The 23,594-nt window shown below is 39.9% G+C and overlaps 2 protein-coding genes across 5 annotated transcripts in view; both read right to left on the bottom strand.

Annotated features, from left to right (window-relative positions):
- The window catches only part of LOC143738200 (uncharacterized), a 113,122-nt gene that overhangs the window by 67,005 nt on the left and 22,523 nt on the right, over positions 1 to 23,594 (bottom strand). Inside the window, exons 2-5 of one of the 4 annotated variants that reach the window (XR_013203847.1) lie at positions 2,453 to 2,498; positions 2,022 to 2,363; positions 1,761 to 1,802; positions 991 to 1,654 (exon numbers count right to left, since the gene is read on the bottom strand). Coding sequence is in view for 3 of the 4 variants with exons in the window: in XM_077230227.1 (XP_077086342.1) it covers positions 1,482 to 1,654; positions 1,761 to 1,802; positions 2,022 to 2,363; positions 2,453 to 2,498 (603 nt within the window). In the remaining variant the exon portion in view is untranslated. Of the gene's footprint in view, positions 1 to 850; positions 1,655 to 1,760; positions 1,803 to 2,021; positions 2,364 to 2,452; positions 2,499 to 23,594 lie in introns of those variants that run through there. The other 3 variants (XM_077230227.1, XM_077230228.1, XM_077230229.1) reach the window with 3 other exon arrangements.
- On the bottom strand, positions 3,079 to 8,925 carry LOC143738187 (uncharacterized). The gene is made up of 6 exons (XM_077230199.1): positions 8,714 to 8,925; positions 8,220 to 8,269; positions 7,633 to 7,929; positions 7,106 to 7,351; positions 6,221 to 6,274; positions 3,079 to 6,111 (listed from the first exon to the last, which is right to left on the bottom strand). Coding segments are annotated over exons 1-6 (798 nt in total). The 5' UTR covers positions 8,716 to 8,925; the 3' UTR covers positions 3,079 to 5,962.

Genomic DNA, 23,594 nt, shown 5'->3' with positions numbered 1-23,594 from the left:
AAACTAGAAACTCTGCTTCTAACCACAGGTGGAGATCTGTACTTCACAAACACACAACTTTGCGATGCTGTTTGCGACTGTCCGTTGGAACGATGGTTTCTGTAAACACGACTCGTTGAACTATGTTGATAACGACAGAACTTGCGACCATAGTTGGCTAACGATGCTTTCGGGAAACACACCGCAGAGTGAGGTCAGTTGCACTGTGCAGCTCCATGAAAGCAGCAGAAACCCTTTCAAAAGGAACACATTTGTACCTAAAGTGTGTATCAATACCTAAATTGTACACATTCAAACCTTTTAAAGGGTACCGTCCCAGTGACAGCTTTTGTACCTTTTTTATGAAAGTGTGAGCCGGACTCATCCATACACTCTTTACCATATTACATTTTTAATAAAAAAAATTGAACCAACGGTTGGGTTTGTCCACATTTGACCCAAACATGGGTTGAAACAACCCAGCATTTTTTAGAGTGTAGTGTGGCCACTCCCCTGTATTTCAAGATGCCAATGTCATTGGCACAAATCCTTTCTTTGAGCCTTAAAAGGAGACCAAACCGCTTGTACCAGACGAGGGCGGTGGTTTTCGAGGGTATACACACACACACACACACACTACTTTATTTGCCCTTCTTGAGTCAGCATGGCATATTGTTATAACCCTCACCTCATATTTTGTGGTTTTAGTTGCAACAACATAATGCAGTCAGACAGGAAATCATTATTCTGCATTGCATGACAATAATGTGAAAACTTTTCTCTGAAAGTGAGAATCTAACATCTCTGAATTTACAGTTATGGTGAAGAGGTTTAGCTTTGGTAATGATGATATTTTCTGGCAGAAGCACAATTTCTTAGTTTTACTCCTGTTTATTTGATCAGATCTCCCAAGTCCCAACAACAACACATTTTTCATTGAATTCATCTGTTGACATTTTTATTAAATTTAGCTTAATGTGGCACAGAAGAGATTTACATTTTTATTTTCACTATGAAAACAGCTTATATGTACATATTAATGCTCCTCTAGAAAAATGTATAATGTGTAAAGACATAGCCAGACACAATGTTCATTTTTATCACGAGTCCTGCTGGTCTAATGATATTAAAGTTTTAGTTTACATTAAGAAGAAACTGTTTGCTTTGAAAAAGGACATTGTTCGTTGATATTGAATTAACACTGCATTAAAGACAGCACTTTGAAATTTAACTGAACATTTACTGAATCACACAAACCTGAATAATCACCACAGCCATAAAAGACTGTTTAAGTTTCACTGCTGAATAAAGGCAACCTTTACCACAACATCTCAGTTTTTCTGAGTTTTCATTTTCAGTTCTCAGTTTTCTAAAAGTGAAATCTGAAAAGCAGGAAAAGCATCTGAGCCAAAGTTGTCTGTTGCCATCTGTGTTTCCCTACAGAAATGCTTATTTTACTGGCAGTGCAAAGCTCAAATTGTCAAATAAAGCACACAAATGTGTCATTTAGTTGATTTGTGGCTCATCATAGATGCACGTTTTGCTGCTTTCCATCCTTTCTGCTGTCCACGATGGTAAATGATTCCTCCTGCGACGACTGTAGTCAGAAAAAACACACACACAGCCAGTCCAACACCACCGAACATCAACACACGCTCCGTCACCGTCACCTCGTCTACAGAGACAGAAGAGTTACTCACACTCATACAACATTTAGTTCCAGATCTCCACAGAAGAGCAGTTATAACAAATAGAAAAATCAGTTACAAGCTTAACATTACCTGTGATTTCAACTTCTGTTTTCTTCTCTTCTCCAAAAAGACCTGTGAATATATGATATTTTTATCCATAAATATATGAACACACACACACACACACAAAAATCTGCTTCTGTAATTTTGTAATGTCTAGTGCTAAGTTTATATATCTACTCATGTACTGCTCTCAATCACAAACCATTTTCAGATCTCGTCTTGAGTGGCTCATCTTACCCCCTCCTTCCTACATTGACTAGATATGATGGAAAAACTGAAATCTGGTACCTTCAATCTCCAGTCTGATGGGTTTGTCGAAGTGCATCTCTGGAGCGTCAGACTTTATTCCACAGAAATAAAGTCCTGAATCTGATTCTGTTACTCCAGAAATAGTTAAAGAGACTCTGGTGACCCAACTGTCTGATGTCATTTTCACACGATTGCTGTTTGGATTGTAGTTGTTCAGGATTTTTCTCCCGGTTTTGTCCTTCTCTGCAGAAATCAGCAGAACGAGCTCTTCAGATCTGAAAAGATACCAGGAGACTTCATATCTGTTTCTCATGCTGCAGTTCAGAGTGATGTTTTCTCCAATCTGAACTCTCACATCAGAAGATCCTCCAACTGACAAATCTGGAGAGACATTGATAAGCACTCATCACACATCTGTATTTGAGATTAATAAGTTAATTTCATGAATGCTTGAAATAGAATATATTTACCAGTTGATGTAATTTGCATAATCCAACAAGAAAATACACAGAAGAAAATGACTTTCTCCATTGTGTCTGTCGTTCGTAAAGTTGTCGATCAAACTATAGGTTTCAGCTCAATGCAGAGACACTTAAACCACAGTGTTTCCACTTCCGTCAGAGAAATATAAACCATTGAATAATAGTCTCTATCAGTTCAACTTTCGCATTTGTACTTTTCCCCTAATAATAATCATAATGAATGCTATTGTTTTCATTGCAACTACACATCTTTTAGCATCTCAAAAATGTGTTATATGTGGTTTACTTTAGCTTGCAAAGACACTTGGTGAGCAAAACTTGGCTATAAGTGTGTGAGTCCATGATCATAAATATTACAGGTTTCATACAAGTTTAACTCTATTCTGGGAGATTAATTAATTATATTGACCACATTACATAAAAAGTTCTGTACAAAAATGTACAAACACAAATGATGTCTCTTCTCGGTTCACATGTCATCACTGCATAATGGGGTTTTCTCAAGTACTGAAGGAGGAAGTCTATTTTTTCTAAGGTAATGTAAGACAGGAAGCTTACGCTGCAATTCTGAAAAGGTGAAAAACATCAGTGACGAAAGGAAAGATGCTCAAAACTTTTAAAGGCAGTTATTTATTAAGTTACACATTTAAATATATAGACAGGAACAATATACTTTATCAAGTGACCATATCAATAGTTAATTTCTCTCTTATACACTGAGCAATGCAATACTGATTAAGAGAAAACAACTGAATGAAAAAAAATGGACCATAAACCTAAAACTCTCTCAACAATACTCAAGCATGATGAATTGATTCTGACAGATGCTGTAGACATTATCATACTGAAATGATGAAGACATGTTCAATTCACATAGTTTTAAAGGGATTACCGTATACTGGAGAGCCGTATCACCATATTCACTCAGCTCTACAATAATCAACATTTCACAGATCACATACAGCTTGATTTACAATATCCCTTCAAAGCAGAATAGTGCAAAAACCACAATATCTGTCCTCACAATACATGACTGCTCACATTTGGACATATTAGATGATAAAAACTTCACACGTTCACAGTGAGGTAATGAAAAAGCCATTATAGGAGTGTAAAGGTCATCAAACATTGTTCTTCTCTTGGCTTCTGAGCACCACATACGGCTCTGCATAATGTTTAGTGCGGCTCAAGTTTATTTTTATACCTGAGAATTTGTTTTTTCCTGAGTATGAATAAATTCACAATTCCATTTCATATAAAAATAGGTCTTTAAAAAACAACAAAATATGACTGTCAAAATATTATCAAAAGTGGTTTACAACACAAAAAAAAGAAGAAAAAAAAAGGACGTAGTTCATTTTTTTCAAAAAACATTTTAACATCCCCTAGTGGTCAGTTATCAATATTTTCAGGGGATTTTGTTGATAATATGACGAAATTTTGTCTGAGAGTTTTTGTGCTGGTTTGTCTTGACTGGTTTAGGCCTGTCTGGCTCAGCTTTTATTTCTTCCTACATGTATATCAAGCTGATAGTTTCTCCCTTAAATTGATATCCAGTTAGAATATTAAGACACAATCGGAATCAGTATCAAGAAAACCCTTTGGCACAGAAGCTGCATCTGAAGAGGCATTTAGATGTGTTTACACTGGTATTTACACTGTTTAATGCTGTTAAATCGATCAAAATATTCATTAATCAACAAAACGTCACTGTGCTTCGGCCACAACGGTTCTGCTGTGGATTTATTTGGAACTACTTTCATTTGTGAAATAGAGCAAAAAACAGATGTGCTTAAATGGGTCATGGGATGCAAAATTCACTTTATATGGTGTTTGCATATAAATGTGTCTTTGTAGTTTGTGGACACAACCACCATACAATGAAAAATTCACTCCTTTTTTTATCCTCAAAAAGCCTAAACACTCAATAATCAAGCCGTTTGGATTTTCTGAACAATATGATGTCGTATTGCCCATGCTCTGCCCACGACCACTGACGGACTGTCCCGTATTAGCATATTTCCCGTATTAGCATATTTGCTGTATTAGCATTAGAGACAAATTTGTCTCTCTTATTCGGAGAGACAAGTCCGAAAAAGGGGCCGTCTGCAAAGTGCAAATCCCAAAACCCTTCTGCACATTTTACTAAACATATTCAATAGCTTCACTGTGACACACTGTACTGTCACCAAAATCAGTTCACACATCACTGCTTTACTGCTGGTTATACTACAATACTTAGTTTGATAAAAATGCATAATTTTTATGATTATTTATTATGAAACAAAATCAGTTCAGCCTTTTTAGAAAAAAATATTCAATAACTTCACACTGTTATACAGTGTAATGCAATAAAATTCAGTAAGCAAATATAAAGCATAAGCTATGGTTGTAACTATTATGTTAGCTGCGTACGTTACAAATATAATTTGTGTGAACTAAGAGGCCTACTTATTTTTTATGTGCAATTACTTCCCAAACTAGGTGTTGTATAAACAACATTAGAGCAGTGATGTGTGAACTAAATTTGGTGTGTTACAGTGAAGTTATTGAATATTTTTCATAAAATAAAACGTGCAAAAGCAGTGTAGTATGACCAGTGGGACACCATTGATGTGTAAACTGAATTGGGTGGCACTACAATTTGTAACATTGAAGTTAATGACTATTTTTGTAATCACGTTTTTGTAATCAAATTGGGTTATATTGCACTTTGCAGACGCTCCCTCCCTGAGTTAAGCACAGCCCGCGTTCCTTTATATTTGAGTCCAACTTCAAACACTATGAAACGCTACATTAACGTACGGATCTCTGAAGCACTGCCAACGGGACATTAAACAGGAAGTGTCTGTCCGAGCTAACAACAGGTTTTGCGAGGGAACTTTGAGTTTGAGTGGGAATGCAAAAGATTTAAAAAAAAAAAAAAAACTCTCCCATCACAAATTTTTTCCACCAACACGTCCCTTTAGGGGCTCCGTAGTATACTGTCCACCAAGGCATCACTTTATGTGTCTTGTCTCCACCCCCCCACCCCCAATGGTGAGCAGTTGCTCATTATCATTTAAAGAGACATGCACCGAAATGGGTCGCTGTGAACAGAGCTGTTTTTGAGGAGGTAAAAATGGTGGTGTTTTACACAACATTTGAGGAATTTTAACCAAAGTATGTTACAAACTTTACATGAAGACCCTAAAGAATCACAACAACTTGAGAAAAATGGGCATCCGATGACCTCTTAACTATATTATATGATATAAATATAACTCATACAGGGGTAATTTGATCTCATATCTTGAATTCCAGGGTCATTCTGACTGTATTCTACTAGTCAACATCACACACACACACAGTGAAAGTGTGCACTATCAAGGCCTGTTTTTTCTAAATGAGTGACTTCACATCATTAAATCAATAATTCTGAAGGTGAATTATAAGTTGCTGGATGTTCTGGGCCACTTTACACTTAGTTTAGAGGGCACGGGCCCTCAGGAGAGATTATTATAGGCCTGATTCCTCTGTTCTCTGATGGCCTACCATGTAACCTCCATTCAGACACTTGTATTTCCTGATGGCAACAAAGATAATAAAACCCAGCAGAACCAGAACCGCTAGAGCTCCAATCACAGACAGTCCAATAATCCAAGACTCTACAGTTGGAAGAAGGAAGGTGAGAAGAGAAAATACGTTTTTAAATGTTTTTTTAATCTCACTGCTTAAAGATTTTGTAAAGCTCTCAATGCCTTCTTTTCTACTTACGAGGTTCAGTGTCATCCTTGTGTTCTCCTGGTGATCCTGAGTCTGTTCTAGATTCTGTAGAGGAGATTGAATGGTTAAGGCCCCCGATATACTTTAAGCGAAATCGAAGAATGAACTGATGTGACGTTGTCTGTCAGAACGTAGGCTTACTATTGGCCGATTGGCTGGTCATGTGTGTGTGATGCTGGCCAATAGTGAGCCTACGTTCTGACGTACAACCCAGAAACGCTGCGCTGTTATACTACGGGAACTCACTCAGAGGCCCACAGAGAAGGAAATGAATAGATGAATGAAGGCGTTATTTTTGTTTTCTTTGCGCACAAAAAGTATTCTCGTCGCTTGATAAACTTAAGATTGAGCCACTGTAGTCACTTGGACTATTTTAACGATGTCTTTAATAACTTTTCGGGGAACAAGTTTCAATCCCTTAGAAGCCTATGGAGGAGTGATCCAGCTCTCAGATTTAATCACAAATATCTTAATTCGTGTTCTGAAGATGAACGAAGGTCTTACGGGGTTGAACAACATGAGGGAGAGTAATTACTGACAGAATTTACATTTTTGGGTGAACTATCCCTTTAAAAATTCTTGCTGTTTTCTCAATTTAGTTGTGTGTTTATTTTGTTATTGAAAGGAAAGTGCCCAGCACATATTTATGTATTCATATAAACGCTGCTCTCAGCAGATGTTCGATAACAGTATATCGCTCCTCACGCACTTCAAACTTTATTTGACCCCTAAATGAAGAATGAAAAAGAACTTCGTCGTGAGTATATCAGGACCTGCAGTCATATAATTTACCATTTGCTGTTCAAATCGTGATGAATAAACCTCAGCTGTAAAATAAGGTCAAATATTTCTGCTCATCCACTGATCTTCTCTCACCTGTGACTGTGACTGTGATCAAGATTTCTCCTTCAGAGTCCAGAACTCTGTATGTTCCAGTGTCATTGGCTGTAAACTCATTAATGGTCAGATTTCCATCACGATCAGTCAGTCGATCACTGCTGACCCCGTGACCTCTCCTCCACACCTCTGTCCAGCCGGAGCGAGAGTTTCTCTCCACTTTATCAGCGTTGATCAACAGAACATCCAACTTTACTTTCTCGCCTTTCTTCACAGAGATCTCATCTGAGGAGAAACAGAAAGACACTTTATCCTCAATCAATGTTATGATGGTGTCAATCAGGCAAGACCACAAACACATATTTAGGATTAAGGGGAACAAATGTAATCTACGGTATTATATTCCAATATTCCAATGCAAGACATTGGAAAACCCCATATTGGAGACGACTAATCTGAATAAGTGGTACGTGTCACATTCAGTGTCTCTGATGGTTACAGGAATTCATTGAATACCAACACAATTACTGAAGGAAAGCTGATGGTTTGATCAGTTTTGACTTTACCATGAATTTGAAGATGGTATTCCCTTATTTGTGGCACCGGAGTATTATTGTAATGGACTCTCAGAATGTATTTCCCAGCGTCACTGAAGATCAGATCCTTGATGATGACGTCACATGATCCTTTTTGAAATACTCGTCCACTTTCACATCCTTCATTCTCACAGACAGGGATGTTTTTTGACTGACTGTTTAAAATAACATGAATAATGTCTCTGGCGTCAATATTACATGACAGAGTGGCGTTTTCTCCTTTTTGTCCCGTCACATGTATAAGGATATTTCCTGCAATGGTGGTTTCTGCAAATACAGACAATATCAATTATAAATCTCACTTCCTTCAGAGTTAGCTTGTTCAGCTATTAAGACTATTATTTCTTATTGGCCTTTGCAAGCAAACAGACAAATGAACTGGAATGAACTGGATAAAGTCTGGATGTGGTATGATAATGTAATATGCTTGGGGATTTCCACCATCAACCAAAGTCTCTTGGCTGAATGATACAACAGAGAAACAATCAACTACAATAACTCTACCTGGAACTAGAGATCAAACATTTTTTAAATTTATAAACAAATATGATACTGACCTCTATATTTGATAAAGCAAAACAGCAGAAGCAGATTCAACCATCTGAACCTGATGAGTAAACAGAAGAGCTGGTTTATGTCACATATTCAGGCTAACTTTCCTGAGAAAATATTACTAAACATTCACTTTCATTTTGTCTGAATATTTAACATGCACATCTTACATGATAAAAATGACTAACCTAATAACATCAAACTATAATATGAATCTTTGCTTTAATGATTCCTGTGTAATACTGAAAATAATCAGTCAAACTCAATACACAAGCAACACGCTTAAGAAATGCGGTGATGATCTAACTATATTAATAACCCCACTAGGCTAATAACAACCATTATCATAATCACAATGATAGATATGTTCATCGTAAACCTGCTGACTCATTTCCGCATTGATAGCGCGATTAGACAAATAAGTTAGCTTAGGCTATTAACAAAAATACATTTTATAACATGAAATTTATATTTTATATTTAAAAACATGAAAACTTACATGATAAATCTGTTTGCGTCTTTTGATCTGGCGTCAAAGCGTCATAAATTATTGCAAGATTAGCGAGCGGTGACAAGGAAAGAAAAATGAATGAAAACAAATCTGATCTCTCACACACGAGCTGTTGCTTGGGTCACGTGACTTACAGTATGTGAAAACCGTGAAAACTTGAACGTGAAATTCCTTCATTCAGTGACGTCTCGGATTGCATTGGGATTCCGTGGGAGGAACATACCAAGACAACAATAAGACAAAGAACAGTTTCGGTTTCAGTTTAGCCTTAAATTAATTCGTTTTGGCTTGAGGTTATATTAAGCTTATACTACTTATATTTTTCTGAATATTTAATTGTTAAAATATAAATATAAATCTAAATATAACTGTTAAATTTAAAAAAATATTGTTGTGGAGTGAGAGGAACTAAAATAGCCTAGGCTATAGCTATGTTTTTTGTAAACATTTCACTTTATTTAGCCTTTTTCTGGATGTAATGCTAAAATTAGACTTATGCGTGACATGGCGTTTTTTCTCTCAAAAACGCAAATTTATATGGCATATATGCTGCAAACATTTTTAAATATTCTGAAAAGTTTGCTTGAAAAGTAAGCAGTGTCTGTTTTTCATCGCGTCAGCTATCCAAATGTTTAAAAATAATAATATTTCCACATATCCACAGAGCTTCTCTCACCTGTGATTGTGATCAAGATTTCTTCATCATAGTCATATTGACTTCTAAACTATTGTTATCTTTATGTTTTACAGCTATGTAGAGTTGGGTGTCATCAGTATAACAGAGGTCCGACACACCAAATCTAGGCTACTCATAATTGATCCCAAGGGAAGCCTGTATAATGAGAATAGTAGAGATGTCAAAATCGATCCCTGCCGAGGATAAATGAGTGCCTAAGCTAACTGAAAAACTTCTATTAGGCCTAGATAAGAATGACTGGAACCATTACCTGTGATACCAATTAAAACGCTCCAGCCGAGATGAAAGAATCCTGTGATCTACAAAGTCAAAAGCCGAGCTCAAGTCTAATATCACTAAAGCCATCGTGTCTTCAGCACCAGTAGTCATTAAAATGTCATTAAAAACTTTTAAAAGAGCAGACTCAGTGTTGTGAAGGGTCCAGCCAGAATGAACAATATCAGAGAAGGAATGAGTGTGCAAGTAATTCAGCAACTGTAAAAAGACAGATTTTTGGTGAATTTTAGATAGAAATGGCAATTTGCATAATACATAATGAATCGTTGGTGGAAACAGAATTCAGCAGAGAGTGAGGATCCAAATGCAGTTTATAATCAGTATAATCCAAAGGCATAGTCCATACCAGAGGGTCTGTCACGATTACCAGTGAGAGTGTCCATCATTACCAGCAGAGGGCACTCCACCCCTGACTATTGTCATTCCCTAATTAAATTACATTTCCCATAACTCTCTGCCTGGACTCATCATCCCTGATTGCATCCTTCTGTAACAAACTGCTCCGAGACACGAAGGTTGAGAATCCAAAGGCAGTTTTTAATAAAAAAATCCAAGATCATAAACCGTATAACAGACAGTGGTCAAAAGCAACAGGGTAATCAGTCCAAACAATGACAGGGCACAGGGACACAGAAAAAAAACAGAGAACAGGGAGATGATCGAAACAGACAAACATTTGAACGCCCAGAAATGCAGTGTTACATGTTACAAGTGTTACACGACTTCACAGGGAATGAATATGAAAACCGGGCTATTATAGCGTGCATTAAACAAGGTAACGAGGCACAGGGGAATGTGATAATGGATGAAGAGTCCAGGCAGAGAGTTATGGGAGATGTAGTATCATTAGGGAATGATAATAGTCCTGGGTGGAGTGCCCTCTGCTGGTAATGATGGGCACTCTCACTGGTAATCGTGACAGGGTCAAAACACGCGTTATCAGTCCGAACACATATAAAATCCACTGAGACAGCAACAAGAAATCCAAGACTCCGGCAGAGATAATCACCAGAAACAAAGAGACTGCTCGGGAATGCAGACAGTAACATGCAAACAAATACAAACAAGACTTCATACCCAATACAGGGCAAAATGCATTTAAATAAACAGGTTAATGATATGATTAACAAGACTGAAACCAGTAAACTAATATTGAGCATTGTCTAGACAGTGAGGGACGAGGCTCTGCTGGAACATAAGGGCTCCGCATTTTGACTTATGTCATAATTATACATTTTTTAGTCAAAATTTCGACTTTTCAAATCATAATTACAACTTTTTATCTCATATTTATGACATTTGTAGTCATAATATTTATGCATGATTTGTGATTAAAATTATGGTTCAAAAACAGCAATAGTAGTTGCCAAAAATGTACCATCCAAAAATACGATGTCAGTGTTTTGAGTGTTACTGGACTGCATAATGACGCCTGTATGTTTTACAGCTTATCACCATATATTTCATTATAGTGATATTATGCAAATACACCAATTTAGAACTACAAGACACCAAAATAGTACAGGTGGTAAATTAGAAAGTGAGATGGTAAATCATTTCAAAAAAATGCATACCAACAAAAGTATTACTTACAAATGTTGTTTAATTTGTATAGTTAAATATAATACATACAGTTGTCAAAGAATCTCAACACAATGAAATCAATTTAAGGCTGGAATACACTGATTTTTGACCCGATCTACAGTCTGGATGAGTGGACAGTACACTGTAAAAAAAAAATCAACTGCAAAATGTTCTTCTAACAAATGTAGAAAAGTAGCTTAAACAAGTCAGTTTATTATCTTGCGTGAACTAAATAAGATTACTCTAATGTTGCTAACAAATGTTTTGTTGACCTTAAGTTGACCTTACTTAACATTGACCTTAAGTTGACCTTACTTAACCTTGACCTTTAAGTCGTCATGAAACGGAAGTTTTTTCCTTATTGTGACATATATTTGAGTGAAACGGCTTCTGAAATTAGAAAAAAAATGTAGGGCGGGGCTTGATTTCGTCCTTCGGGAATTGATTGGATCGTTGGAGGTTGGGCGTTGCTAACAAAATCGAAGCAGATTTGAATGCCAGTTTACAGATTAGAGACAGACCACAATAGCCATGCCCTCTAGTAATAGATTTTGACCGGAAGAGAAGTCGTTTCGAGGGGGGAGGGAGGGGTAACGTATTTAATTAAAGATTATAAGGGTACATGAATTAAAAAAAAAATAATAATGAAGTGCACAGATAAATTATTTATAAACTACATTATTACATATAAAAATACGAATGGTAAAATTTGATTTCATGACGACTTTAAGTTGACCTTACTAAAGTCCAAAAACTTTCCAAATGGAGTTATCTGAACAATTTTATGTTTAACAATTGTGTGCCATTTCCCAGCATGCATTGCAGCATGAAAAACAAATAGGTGGTAACTATTATTAAAAAATGATTATTGCTTTCCATTTACTGGCTTTGAAAATCAGACATGGAGATGAAAGAACAAGGATTGTAGCTTATTGCATTGCTAAATGCTAAACAATCTGTATTTTTTTAGTTCATAAGACCAACTGTTTATTAGATTAACAAAAGTATTTAAGTTGACTTTAATTGGAGCAGATTAGTTGAGTTAACTTAAAAAGTTGAATGTGATAGTTTGCCTTATTTGTTTTTAAGTTAAAAAAAAAGTACACAATGTAGTAGTTGCTGAAAGTCCGAGCCGGACTGCAGGTTTGAGCGGAGAGATTTCACAGAAAATCTCAGTGTATGATTGGCACAGAACAAGTTTGTTGTTCTTTGAACAATGTACAAAATCTAGTGTGTGATTTCCAGTTTTTTAACCATTTACAAAAGGCAGAAAGTGTATGATTCATAGTGTTTTAAAATATGTGAAGATGTGTAGTGGATTCCAACCTTCCTCAATTCATAGTCAAGTCACATATATTTCTAGAGCTTTTTACAGTACCGGTTGTTTCAAAGCAGTCAGATCAATAATTCTGTTGAATATTAAGCAGCTTCACAGTGATAAACAGGAAAATAAAGATCAAATATAAATATATCTTAAATAAGAAAGAATTTATATATATATATATATATAAAATAATAAATATTATTTAAAAAATATTTTCTACAATCTTTATATGTAAATGCTTTCAGTTTTTTTTTTAACTATAAATACTTCCCTAACTCTTTAGAAACAATAGTTGATATTCAATAAAAACTATAACTAGGCCACTTGAAACAAATCGAATCGTGGTGTGTATAGTATATATTGGAGAAATATGTAGACAGAATCCTCTGAAGATCTGTTTACTGCTCAAGGAAAATTACAAGTAACCTCATCAGAATCTTCCAGCAAACCTCAACACAATTTGAACCACCATCATCACTATATATGCAATAAATATTGTAATCACAAAAATCCCATTCACTTTCTCTGGCCAACTCAAAAGTTCTCGGTCAGGTTTGGAGGAAGCTGAGAAGAGAGCATACATTTTACATTTTTAAACTCACTGTTCAATTTTTTTTAAACAGCCTCTTATTTTACTGTTCTTCTGTTACCTTCGTGTTCTCCTGTGGAGACAGATTCTGTAGATATGAAAGAATAGTCATACAGTTTAACTACGGTTTGAAAGAGAAAAACCCAAGACCCGAAACCCATAATATTTCTGCTGATCCAGTGATCTTCTCTCACCTGTGACTGTGACTGTGATCAAGGCTTCATTATTAGAGTCCAGAACTCTGTATGTTCCAGTGTCAGTGACTGTAAAGTCATGAATGATCAGAGTCTGGTCACTGATGATCAGTCGATCACTGCTGACCCCGTGACCTCTCCTCCACACCTCTGTCCAGCCGGAGCGAGAGTTTCTCTCCACTTTATCAGCGTTGATCAACACAACATCCAACTTCAGATCCTCTCCTTTCTTCACAGAGATCTCATCTGAGGACAAACAGAAAGAAATTCATAATTAATTAGTATTATTACAATGTTGTCAATCAATCAAGGCAATAAACATATATTTAGGATCAAAGGGACCAAATGTAATAATTTAAAAATCAGTAGGCTAATTGAAAAGCCTCTAAGAATCAACTAATCTAAATATTAGATCATTGTTACATTTAATGTTTTTGCTGGTTGACCCTGCACGCAATACCAACATTATTCGATTTTTTTCTAATAAAAAAAATCCTGAAGCACAAGCTGATGTTTGATCAGTTTTGACTTTACCATGAATATGAAGATGATATTCCCTGATCTGTCGCTCCACTTCTCTCTGATCATTATTGTAATACACATATAAAAAGTATTTCCCAGCGTCACTGTAGATCAGATCCTTGATGATGACGTCACATGATCCTTCTTTAAACACTCGGCCATTTTCACTCTCACATTTTTCAGTCTCACAAACAGAGATGTAATCTGCCTGATGGAATAAACTAATATGAGAAATGTCTCTGTCCTCAGATTCACATGACAGCGTGATGTTGCCTGCTTTTGTCCCCTTCACAATCTTAGTAGATGTTCCTGCAAACATAGAGAGAATAAAAATTAATTCAATACAAAGCATCAATACTAAATAAATCTATGTTTCTGCCTATTCTCCGTAACCAATTCTCCGTAACCAATTAAATATTCTTATTTTAGTCAAATAGGTTTAAAATATATAACTGAAGGTGTTAAGGAGCCAACAATATTAGCTGTGCTGCATTTTAAATTTTCAAATGTTGATGACTATAGTATAAAGCTGTATCAGATGTGTCAGTGCAGATGTTGTCAATGTTTATTAATAAATGAATTGCATAGAAGAAGTAATCATGATGTGTGATGATGTATAATATACTGAGAAATTTCCATCATTAATCCAATAATGTCAAGCAAAGACATTTGGTGCAAAAGAGAAACATTTGGCTAAAATAACTCTGCCTGGAACTGAAAATTTTAAATTGTTACGATTTATAAACAAAAATAATACTGACCGCTATATTTGATAAAGTAAAACAGCAGCAGTAGAAGTTTTGAAAACCTGATGATGAAAACAGAAGAGCTGGTTTATGTCACAGATACAGACACACATTTATACAGGGATAAAACGCATTCCTGAATGGTAAAATATTACTAAACAATGACTTTAATTTAGTCCGAATATTTTACACATGTCGATCTTACATGATAAAAATGTAGCCTAGAATAAGAAACATCAAACTATAATCCGAATCGTTTAATAAATTATTCCAGTGTAGGCTAATATTGAAAATGATCAGTCAAACTCAATAAACAAATAGGCTTTAGTAGCCTAATTCACGGGTGTGTTGTTGTTTCTGTCATGAAACTGCACATGGAACATGGACAGAGGTGATCCAAACGCGGGCTTTATTAAGAGGAGAATCCAGAGACAGGTACAAGGAAACAGGCAGGGGTCAAAACCAGGTAAGCAGTCCAAACAAACATCAAATCCGTGCAGGGATAAGGCAAACGGGAAACCGGGGACAGGCAGATAATCAAGGAACCGAAACACTAGAATACAAGGAAACTGGAACAAGGCTAGGTAATACAGTCAGACACATACAAACACTTACAATACTGAGCCCTGAACAAAGGGAAAACTCAGGCTTAAATCAGGGACGCTCAATCTAAAACAGGTGCAACAAATAAACCATAATCAGTCCAGGGTGAAACATAATGGAAACAATAAACTAGGAAGGAGTGCCCTCCAGAGGCTCAAGCGGGCACTCCAGCCGCAGATCGTCACATAACCCCCCCTCTAAGGAGCGGCTTCCAGACGCTCCTAAGAGCTCCGGAGGGAGGTCGACGGGGGATGGGATGGAGGGCCAGGCCCGTGGAGAGGCAGGGGGCCAGGCCCATGGAGAGACCTGGGGCCTGGAGACCAGAGCAGGGCAAGAGACCACGGGGAGGCACGCTCCGCAAGTAGCCAGGGCGGAGCATGCTTGGCAGGAAGACAGGCTGGAGCATAAGTGACAGGAGAACAGGACAGAGTACACATAACACAGGACCAGGGCAGAGTACACTTAACAGGGGACCAAGACGTGGGGAGCACAGGGCTGGACAGGACCAGTGACATGGTAAGCTCAGGCGAAGGTGGTTGTGCAAAGGTCCATGTAGGCACCACCTCCATGACCCTCTCAGGTGTAGGTGGTAGTGCAAGGGTCCACGTAGATGCCACCTCCATGGCCCTCTTAGGGTACCTATTGCCCCCCCCCCCCAAAAAGTTCATGGGGAAATTGAAAGCTAAAGCCTCCGGGCTTGAAACCGGTACTGGAAAAGGCTCCCGAAGCTTGAGAGGCGCAGGTAAGGCGAGGCACAGAGGCGGGGCCGGCAGGGCGAGGCGCAGAGGCGGGGCCGGCAGGGCGAGGCGCAGAGGCGGGGCCGGCAGGGCGAGGCGTCTGGGAACACCCACCGGAGCCTGGCGAACCAAACGAGTCCCCCTCCTCCTGCGACGGCGAGTCACTGGGCTTGGAACACTGACTTGACTGGATTCACTCATTTGGGTCGACTCATTTGATTCACTCGACTTGGTACTAGATTCACTTGACACGGGACTTGATTCACTTGACACGGGACTTGATTCACTTGACACGGGACTTGATTCACTTGACTCGGGACTTGACTCGGCGGCACTTGACTCACTTGAATCGGCGGCACTTGACTCACTTGAATCGGCGGCACTTGACTCGGCACTTGACTCACTTGACTCGGCACTTGACTCACTTGACTCGGCACTTGACTCACTTGACTCGGCACTTGACTCACTTGACTCGGCACTTGACTCACTTGACTCGGCACTTGACTCGGCACTTGACTCGGCACTTGACTCGGCACTTGACTCGGCACTTGACTCGGCACTTGACTCGGCACTTGACTCGGCACTTGACTCAGCTGGCACGCGCTCAGACTCAGTAGAAAACTCTTGAGGCAGGAATATAACGGAGCTTACGTGAAGTGTTAGAACGTCGGGATTCACATGTTGCGTGGATACGGCGGACCCTTTACGAAGCGCTGTTCAACTGGGCTTTCATGTAGCGCAAACTCGGCGGAGCACGTGTGATGCGCTGGTTCACCGGGAGACAATTGATGCGTGGATTCAGTGGGTACCTTGTAAAGTGGCGAATCGTCGGGTCCTTTGTGAAGCAAAAGTTTCAAAAAATCCACAGTAAAAGCCGAACCGCTCATGGAAAGGGCCAGGTCAATATATTGGGTTAGAGTCCAGCTTGAACACGGAAATGGTATAGCAGAGCCGAGCGGTTCAGACAGTCCTCCCCGAAAGAGCATCATCAAACAGAAATCATTCAAGTAGGACTGACGAGAGAGCTTCAAAAAATCTGTCACAAAAACCTTGAGAGGACGTTCTCCTTGACAGAGGCTTACGATCTGCGCTGTGGGATCCATATCGAGGTCCGTGTTCCTCTCAGCCGCTGGATCAGTTGTGGCTCAGTATTCTGTCATGAAACTGCACATGGAACATGGACAGAGGTGATCCAAACGCGGGCTTTATTAAGAGGAGAATCCAGAGACAGGTACAAGGAAACAGGCAGGGGTCAAAACCAGGTAAGCAGTCCAAACAAACATCAAATCCGTGCAGGGATAAGGCAAACGGGAAACCGGGAACAGGCAGATAATCAAGGAACCGAAACACTAGAATACAAGGAAACTGGAACAAGGCTAGGTAATGCAGTCAGACACATACAAACACTTACAATACTGAGCCCTGAACAAAGGGAAAACTCAGGCTTAAATCAGGGACGCTCAATCTAAAACAGGTGCAACAAATAAACCATAATCAGTCCAGGGTGAAACATAATGGAAACAATAAACTAGGAAGGAGTGCCCTCCAGAGGCTCAAGCGGGCACTCCAGCCGCAGATCGTCACAGTTTCCTGGTGTGGTCTGACAGTCATGATCGCTGTCTCGTTAGGGCATTAAAGCACACTGAGGCTGCGTTTGATTCATGTTCTCACTTAGGAAGTTGCATTTTGTATTTTTGTTTGGAAACCGGAGATTGTGATTAATAAACCACGTTTATTTGTTGTTTGAACTGCATCTCAGTGCATGCTTTATGGCAACCCGATCACACTAAATGCGTCTATAGCACGCAGTGTGTTTATCGTGCAATTTATACGCGAAAATGAGTTTTTACGTAGGATAGGCCTACGCATGGGTTGGTTATGGTAGGTTTAGTAGTGGTGAGGGGTGCGTGTGTATTATACGTTTGGGTAGAATTAGTGGTGTGGGGTGCGTGTGTAATGCACGCGAAAACTGCGTATCATATGCACGTAAAAACGTTTTCGCGTATAAATTGCACGATAATACACAATGCGTGCTATATGGACGCATTTACGTGATGTTATGTGTATCGGTAGGAGATTCCTTCTCTAACCTCAAAGGGCTAAAGAAAAATGTTAAGGATTAGCCTTCACAACAGTTGAGTTTAAATGGCAGTCTATGGTGACTTTTAACTAGTGTAAATACAATTACAGATATCAAGAATTATAGTTTTTAATTCTTTATTTAAAAAAAAAAAATCGTATTTCTGACAGTGATAATGTTACTGTTGAATTAAATTGTTGATATCAAGAATTCATATCCTGGGAATAAATACAAGTCAAAACGGCTTGTCATTCCAGCTCTGCTTCTGGTCCACACTAACAGCACAGAATCGGATTCATTTCTTTATCATTAGCAGGTTTAGTTTTCCGCAAACAAATATATTGGTATAATAACCCAAAATCACACAGGCTGGATTTATATTTAAAAACATAAAAACTTACATGGTAAAAGCTCTGAACGAGTCTTTTGTTCTGGTGTCAAATCTTGTGATCCACAGCAGGTTTAGCAGGAACTCAAACTGAAAGTATAATTCCACACAGGTGATTGTTTAGGAGTACAGAAATATGTCACTTCCTACTAAAGGTGGAGTCGGACTGGTCAATATTTTCCTCTTAGTTATTCATTCAAAGCAGATTGAGCTGTTGGAAGATTTACATTATATTGCGTGGTGTTTTAGTGTTAAATATTTGTAAGTTCAGTCTTACCCTCAGATAAAATATTGGACAGTGTAATGATAGGCTCAAGAGCACAGAAATTAAAAATTAGAGAACAGGGATTTAAAAACTAAAAGACTTAAAATGTGTCAGTTTTGTGAACTCCAAAGGAAAATAAAGTTCTAAAAACAATTTGATGGAACCGATTTGTGTAATTTAAGTTCGCTCTTCTCAAATAAATTAATTATTCTGAGCGTTAGGGTTTACAGTAAATAGCGACTGCGCTTCACATTGCTCATCTGTAAACTTTTGCATTACCAAGGAAACTACTAACTTGTTTGAATGAAATCCAAAATCCGTTGCTACGATGGTGGAAAAGCGGCTAACGAGAAGTACGAAAGATACACCAGTGATGCCGGAATTACACTTGTCTTTTAAATGGTAAAATGCATAGACAACAAAACCTTTTTTTTCCAAATGCATGACAGAAATGTAGGCCTATACACTTAACTATGTTATATATATATATATATATATATATATATATATATATATATATATATATATATATATATATATACATATGAAAAAAAGTATGGTAAAATGTGGATTATGGTAATATCATAACTTTTGAATAATTACTTTTTGTTCTCTAAGGTTGAGTTGAGAGTGTTCTCTAGGCTTGTAATGAAAAATATGACATCTGTACATTTGTTTGTTTCAAATGTATAGACACTGAGATGGTTTAGATTGCACTAAAAGTTTTATAGTTATAAAATCTTTAGTAATCCCCTTGGTATGAAGGAGAACAAATGTTGGCCCTCGTCACTATCCAAGTTGCCCATCCGGCTGTAGATGAAGCAAGACTCTTCCTCATGCCATATTAAATACACATTTTATTTAAACATACATATTTAAAATACTCTATACTTTACAGATACAATAAAGATTGTTTTAAAGTTTTACAATGATAAACAGGAAAATAATGATCAATGATGCAACCAAATGTTATGAGGATAGTGAATGAACCCAATCACAGACGGTAGACAATCACACAACATTTATCATAACAGAAAACAGGGGAAAACAAAACCCATGAGGGGGCAAAACAGAGATAATACAATCGAGGGATAACTAAACTAGATAACACTTGACAAAAACTAGACTATTAACAGACAGCAAATACAAGATCAAGAACTATGGAAGACTTTCCACTTAGACAAGGTGCTCACGGTCAGAATCTTACATAATACGACAATGAACCGGCACAGAACAGCAAACACAAGGGGATTAAATAGGGAGAAACGTCTTGGTTACGTATGTAACCCTCCTTCCCTGTGTAGGGAACGGAGACGTTACGTCGGATGACGACGAATGAGGTTTCACTTAGAAAGCCTATCAACTTCGAGTATTACAAAACAAGCCAATGGCAAAGAAATGCCATGGGTCTGCGGAATTTGCATAGCGTATCTCCGCCTTACCTCGTGGGTATAAAAGGAGGACGCCGGCAACATGCAGATATGTTTCTTCGCTGAGGAGCCAAGACTGAGCTTCAGGCAATCCCCGCGGTACAGCGGAAAGTGGCAGGAAGACGTAACGTCTCCGTTCCCTACTCAGGGAACGAGGGTTACATACATAACCGAGACGTTCCCTTTCGTTGTCACTCCGAGTTACGTCGGATGCAGACGAATGGGGTTACCAGTCTAATCACACCACCTTCTCGGCTGCTTCCAGTGCCCTGCGTAAATCTGAGATCCCTGTCGTGAGACTGGCACGGACGAAGGACTCCTATTTAACACAGGAATACCAAGGTACACTGGGGGGCATATCCCAAGGTTTAGGGGAAGTGCAATTATTGCCAACCCAGAGGGGGGGGGGGACTTAGAGAATACACATATGACCCGAAGGATGCATATGGAGAACACTGGGGTGTCCAGCCGCAGGTGGAATATTTCAACCATAGCGATGCGCCATGCGCTATGGCCCAAGAGGACGCCGCACTCCGGGTAGAGTGGGCAGTCACACCAAGGGGGCACGGTCGACCTTGCTGCTGGTAAGCCAAAGCAATGGCGTCCACTATCCAGTGAGACAAGCTCTGCTTTGAGAGAGCCTTTCCCTTCAGCTTCCCACCATAACAGACAAGAGCTGGTCTGAGGTCCTGAAACACTGCGTTCTGTCTACATAGGCGCGGAGAGCGCGTACTGGACAGAGCAGTGCCAAGGCTGGGTCTGCCTCCTCCAGGGGCAGCGCTTGCAGGTTCCCTACCCTCTTGATGGAGGCCAGTGCAACCAGGAGCGCTGTCTTTATTGACAGGAACTTAAGCTCCACTGATTGCAGAGGCTCAAATTGAGCATTCTGCAGGGCAGTTAACACCACTGAGAGGTCCTAAGAGGGAACGAGAGGAGGGCGAGGAGGATTCAGTCTCCTTGCCCCTCTCAGGAACCTGACGATCAGGTCGTGCCTTCCCAAAGACTTACCTTCAACAAAGTCATGCTGTGCGGCAATGGCGGCGACATAGACTTTTAGGGTGGAGGGAGACAGCCTTCGCTCCAACCCATCTTGTAGGAAGGAAAGCACGACGCTGATCGAACATCTCCGGGGATCTTCTTGGCGAGAAGAGTACCAGTTGACGAAAAGGTTCCACTTCAACGCATAGAGATGTCTCGTGGACGAGGCTCTAGCGGAAGTGATGGTAGCCACCCCTGCTGGGGGTAGGGTACTCAAACCTGCCTCGTCCCATCCAGGAGCCACACGTGGAGGTTCCAAAGATCGGGACGAGGGTGCCATAGGGTGAGAAAGGAGGTCCTTCCTCAGAGGGATCGGCCAGGGAGGTGCTGTCGCGAGGAGTACTAGTTCGGAGAACCAGGTCCGGTTGGGCCAGTAAGGCGCAACCAGAATTACCTGCTGCCCGTCCTCCCTGACCTTGCGCAAGGTCTGCGCAAGAAGGCTTACTGAGGGAAACGCATACTTGCGACCCTGCGGCCAGCTGTGTGCCAGAGCATCCGTGGCGAGCGTGCCCTCGGTCAGGGAATAAAACTGGGCACAACGGGTCGAGTCGCGAGAGGCAAACAGATCTATCTGTGCGTCCCCGAAATGGTCCCAAATCAGCTGAACCGACCGGGGGTGGAGCCGCCATTCCCCCGGGAGACGGCGCGTGCTGTCATCCGGCTCTGGGACAGAGGGGGACGAGAGGTGCACGGCTCGGAGGCGGCGCACCGTGTCGTCCGAGAACTCTGTGTGCTCAGGGATGAACATGTCACTTCTTTCTTTAACCACATTAGGGTGCTGCCCAACCGGGGGCAAGCAGCAGGAAGTGGAAAACAAAGGATTCTCCCCTGGCCCTCCACCGGGGGAAGGAGTGGTCCTGCTATGATCTCCTCAGACGTGACCATCATCCCTGAGCAGCCCGTCTCAGGAGCGCTGCTTGGCCCGGCGTTTTATCGGGGGGCGGGGCAGGAGAGGCCTGTGGCGTCCCCCTGCGGCCTCCAGAGCCAGCCCGGGTGAACGGGCGGGGTGGAAGCCGCGGGGGGGTGCCTTCGGCGGTGGGCAGACTGAGTGATCTGAGCGGACGGCGGGGCCGTTCGGGACAGAATATGCCTAAGTCTGTTCATGGGCGGTTGAGAACTGTGTACAGCCCACAACCGCACCGCCGAAGGGCCGACCTGGGATATGAGGATGTCGAGCAGATGGGTCCGCCGGATATCCTGCACATCGGACAGGTTAAGCCACAGGCTTGAATGGTGTACATCACCTGACCCAGGGAGCGTGCGGCCACTTTCGTCGCTCGGGGAGCAAGGACAGTGGCGGCGCGCAGCTCAATGAATAAAGCCCTGGGTCAGTCCTGCCCTCCTGCACGCAAGGTAATATAGTTTTGCTTTTTTAAATTAGTTTTTATTTTAATATCGTTTTCAATTTTGCTTTAAATTTCAGTTTAGTTTTAGTTAGTTTCATTAATGGTTTTGTTAGTTTTAGTTTAGTTTTTATTTTGCAAAGACATTTCTATTTCATTTTTATTTTATTTAGTTTCAGTTTTAGTTTTAGTAATTATAGTTTAGCAGAACAAACAAAACAATTCCAGTGTAGACCAAAGCGAGACACTTAATTTCAGCAAAGTTTAATGTTTGCCCAGATTACAGTTAACTCTTGTACATCTTGACATCTTAATAATAAAAATAAAATAATGGTTTGAGATTGAACAAAGCACCAAATAAATGGAACTTAAAAGTATACAAGAAAAAGTCAGACAAACTAATTCATATTAAAGATGAAATCTTGTTAAACATGTCAAGTTTACTTTTTTCAGCTGTAAATGTAGCAGAGTAGCAGAGTGACCACTGGTACATAACACCCCCCCCCCCCCCCCAAAAAAACAGCTCAATTCATCTGACTTCAGCCAACACAACCTGCTGTAAAGCCAGTGTGATTAAATAATGCATCTATGCAGTGTGTGTGTGTGTGTGTGTGTGTGTGTGTGTGTGTGTGTGTGTGTGTGTGTGTGTGTGTGTGTGTGTGTGTGTGTGTGTGTCAGCTTTTGTAAACAAATATTTGTTAAAACTCTCATTATGTCCTGAAAGTAGAAAAAAATAGAGCTCCTCTGGCTCCTCCCTGTGGTCCTACAGCCATTTGCAGAAATACACCGCTCCCGGTCAGAAACAACCAATCAGAGCCAGGAGGAATGTCTTAGCAGTGTCAATAACGCTCGTGTACGCGCTGATCACCCCTCTCTTGCACAGCGCGAGCGCGTACTGTCGTTCGTGACTCTCCTGTTCAAACTCGTTCATCCAAATGAACGAATCTTTTTTCGAGTCATTTCGTTCATTCAACGAACGAAATGACTCGAAAAAAGATTTGTTCATTTTGAACGAGTCTTTTTCGGAGTCATTTCGTTCATTCAACGAATGAA

Source organism: Siphateles boraxobius, unplaced genomic scaffold (genome assembly GCF_051911475.1).
Source record: "Siphateles boraxobius isolate OS27281-9 unplaced genomic scaffold, OSU_SipBor_1 14, whole genome shotgun sequence".
In the NCBI taxonomy this organism is placed as follows: domain Eukaryota; kingdom Metazoa; phylum Chordata; class Actinopteri; order Cypriniformes; family Leuciscidae; genus Siphateles; species Siphateles boraxobius.
Note: the sequence above shows the minus strand (reverse complement) of the source record. Positions and strands in the feature narration are given on the sequence as shown.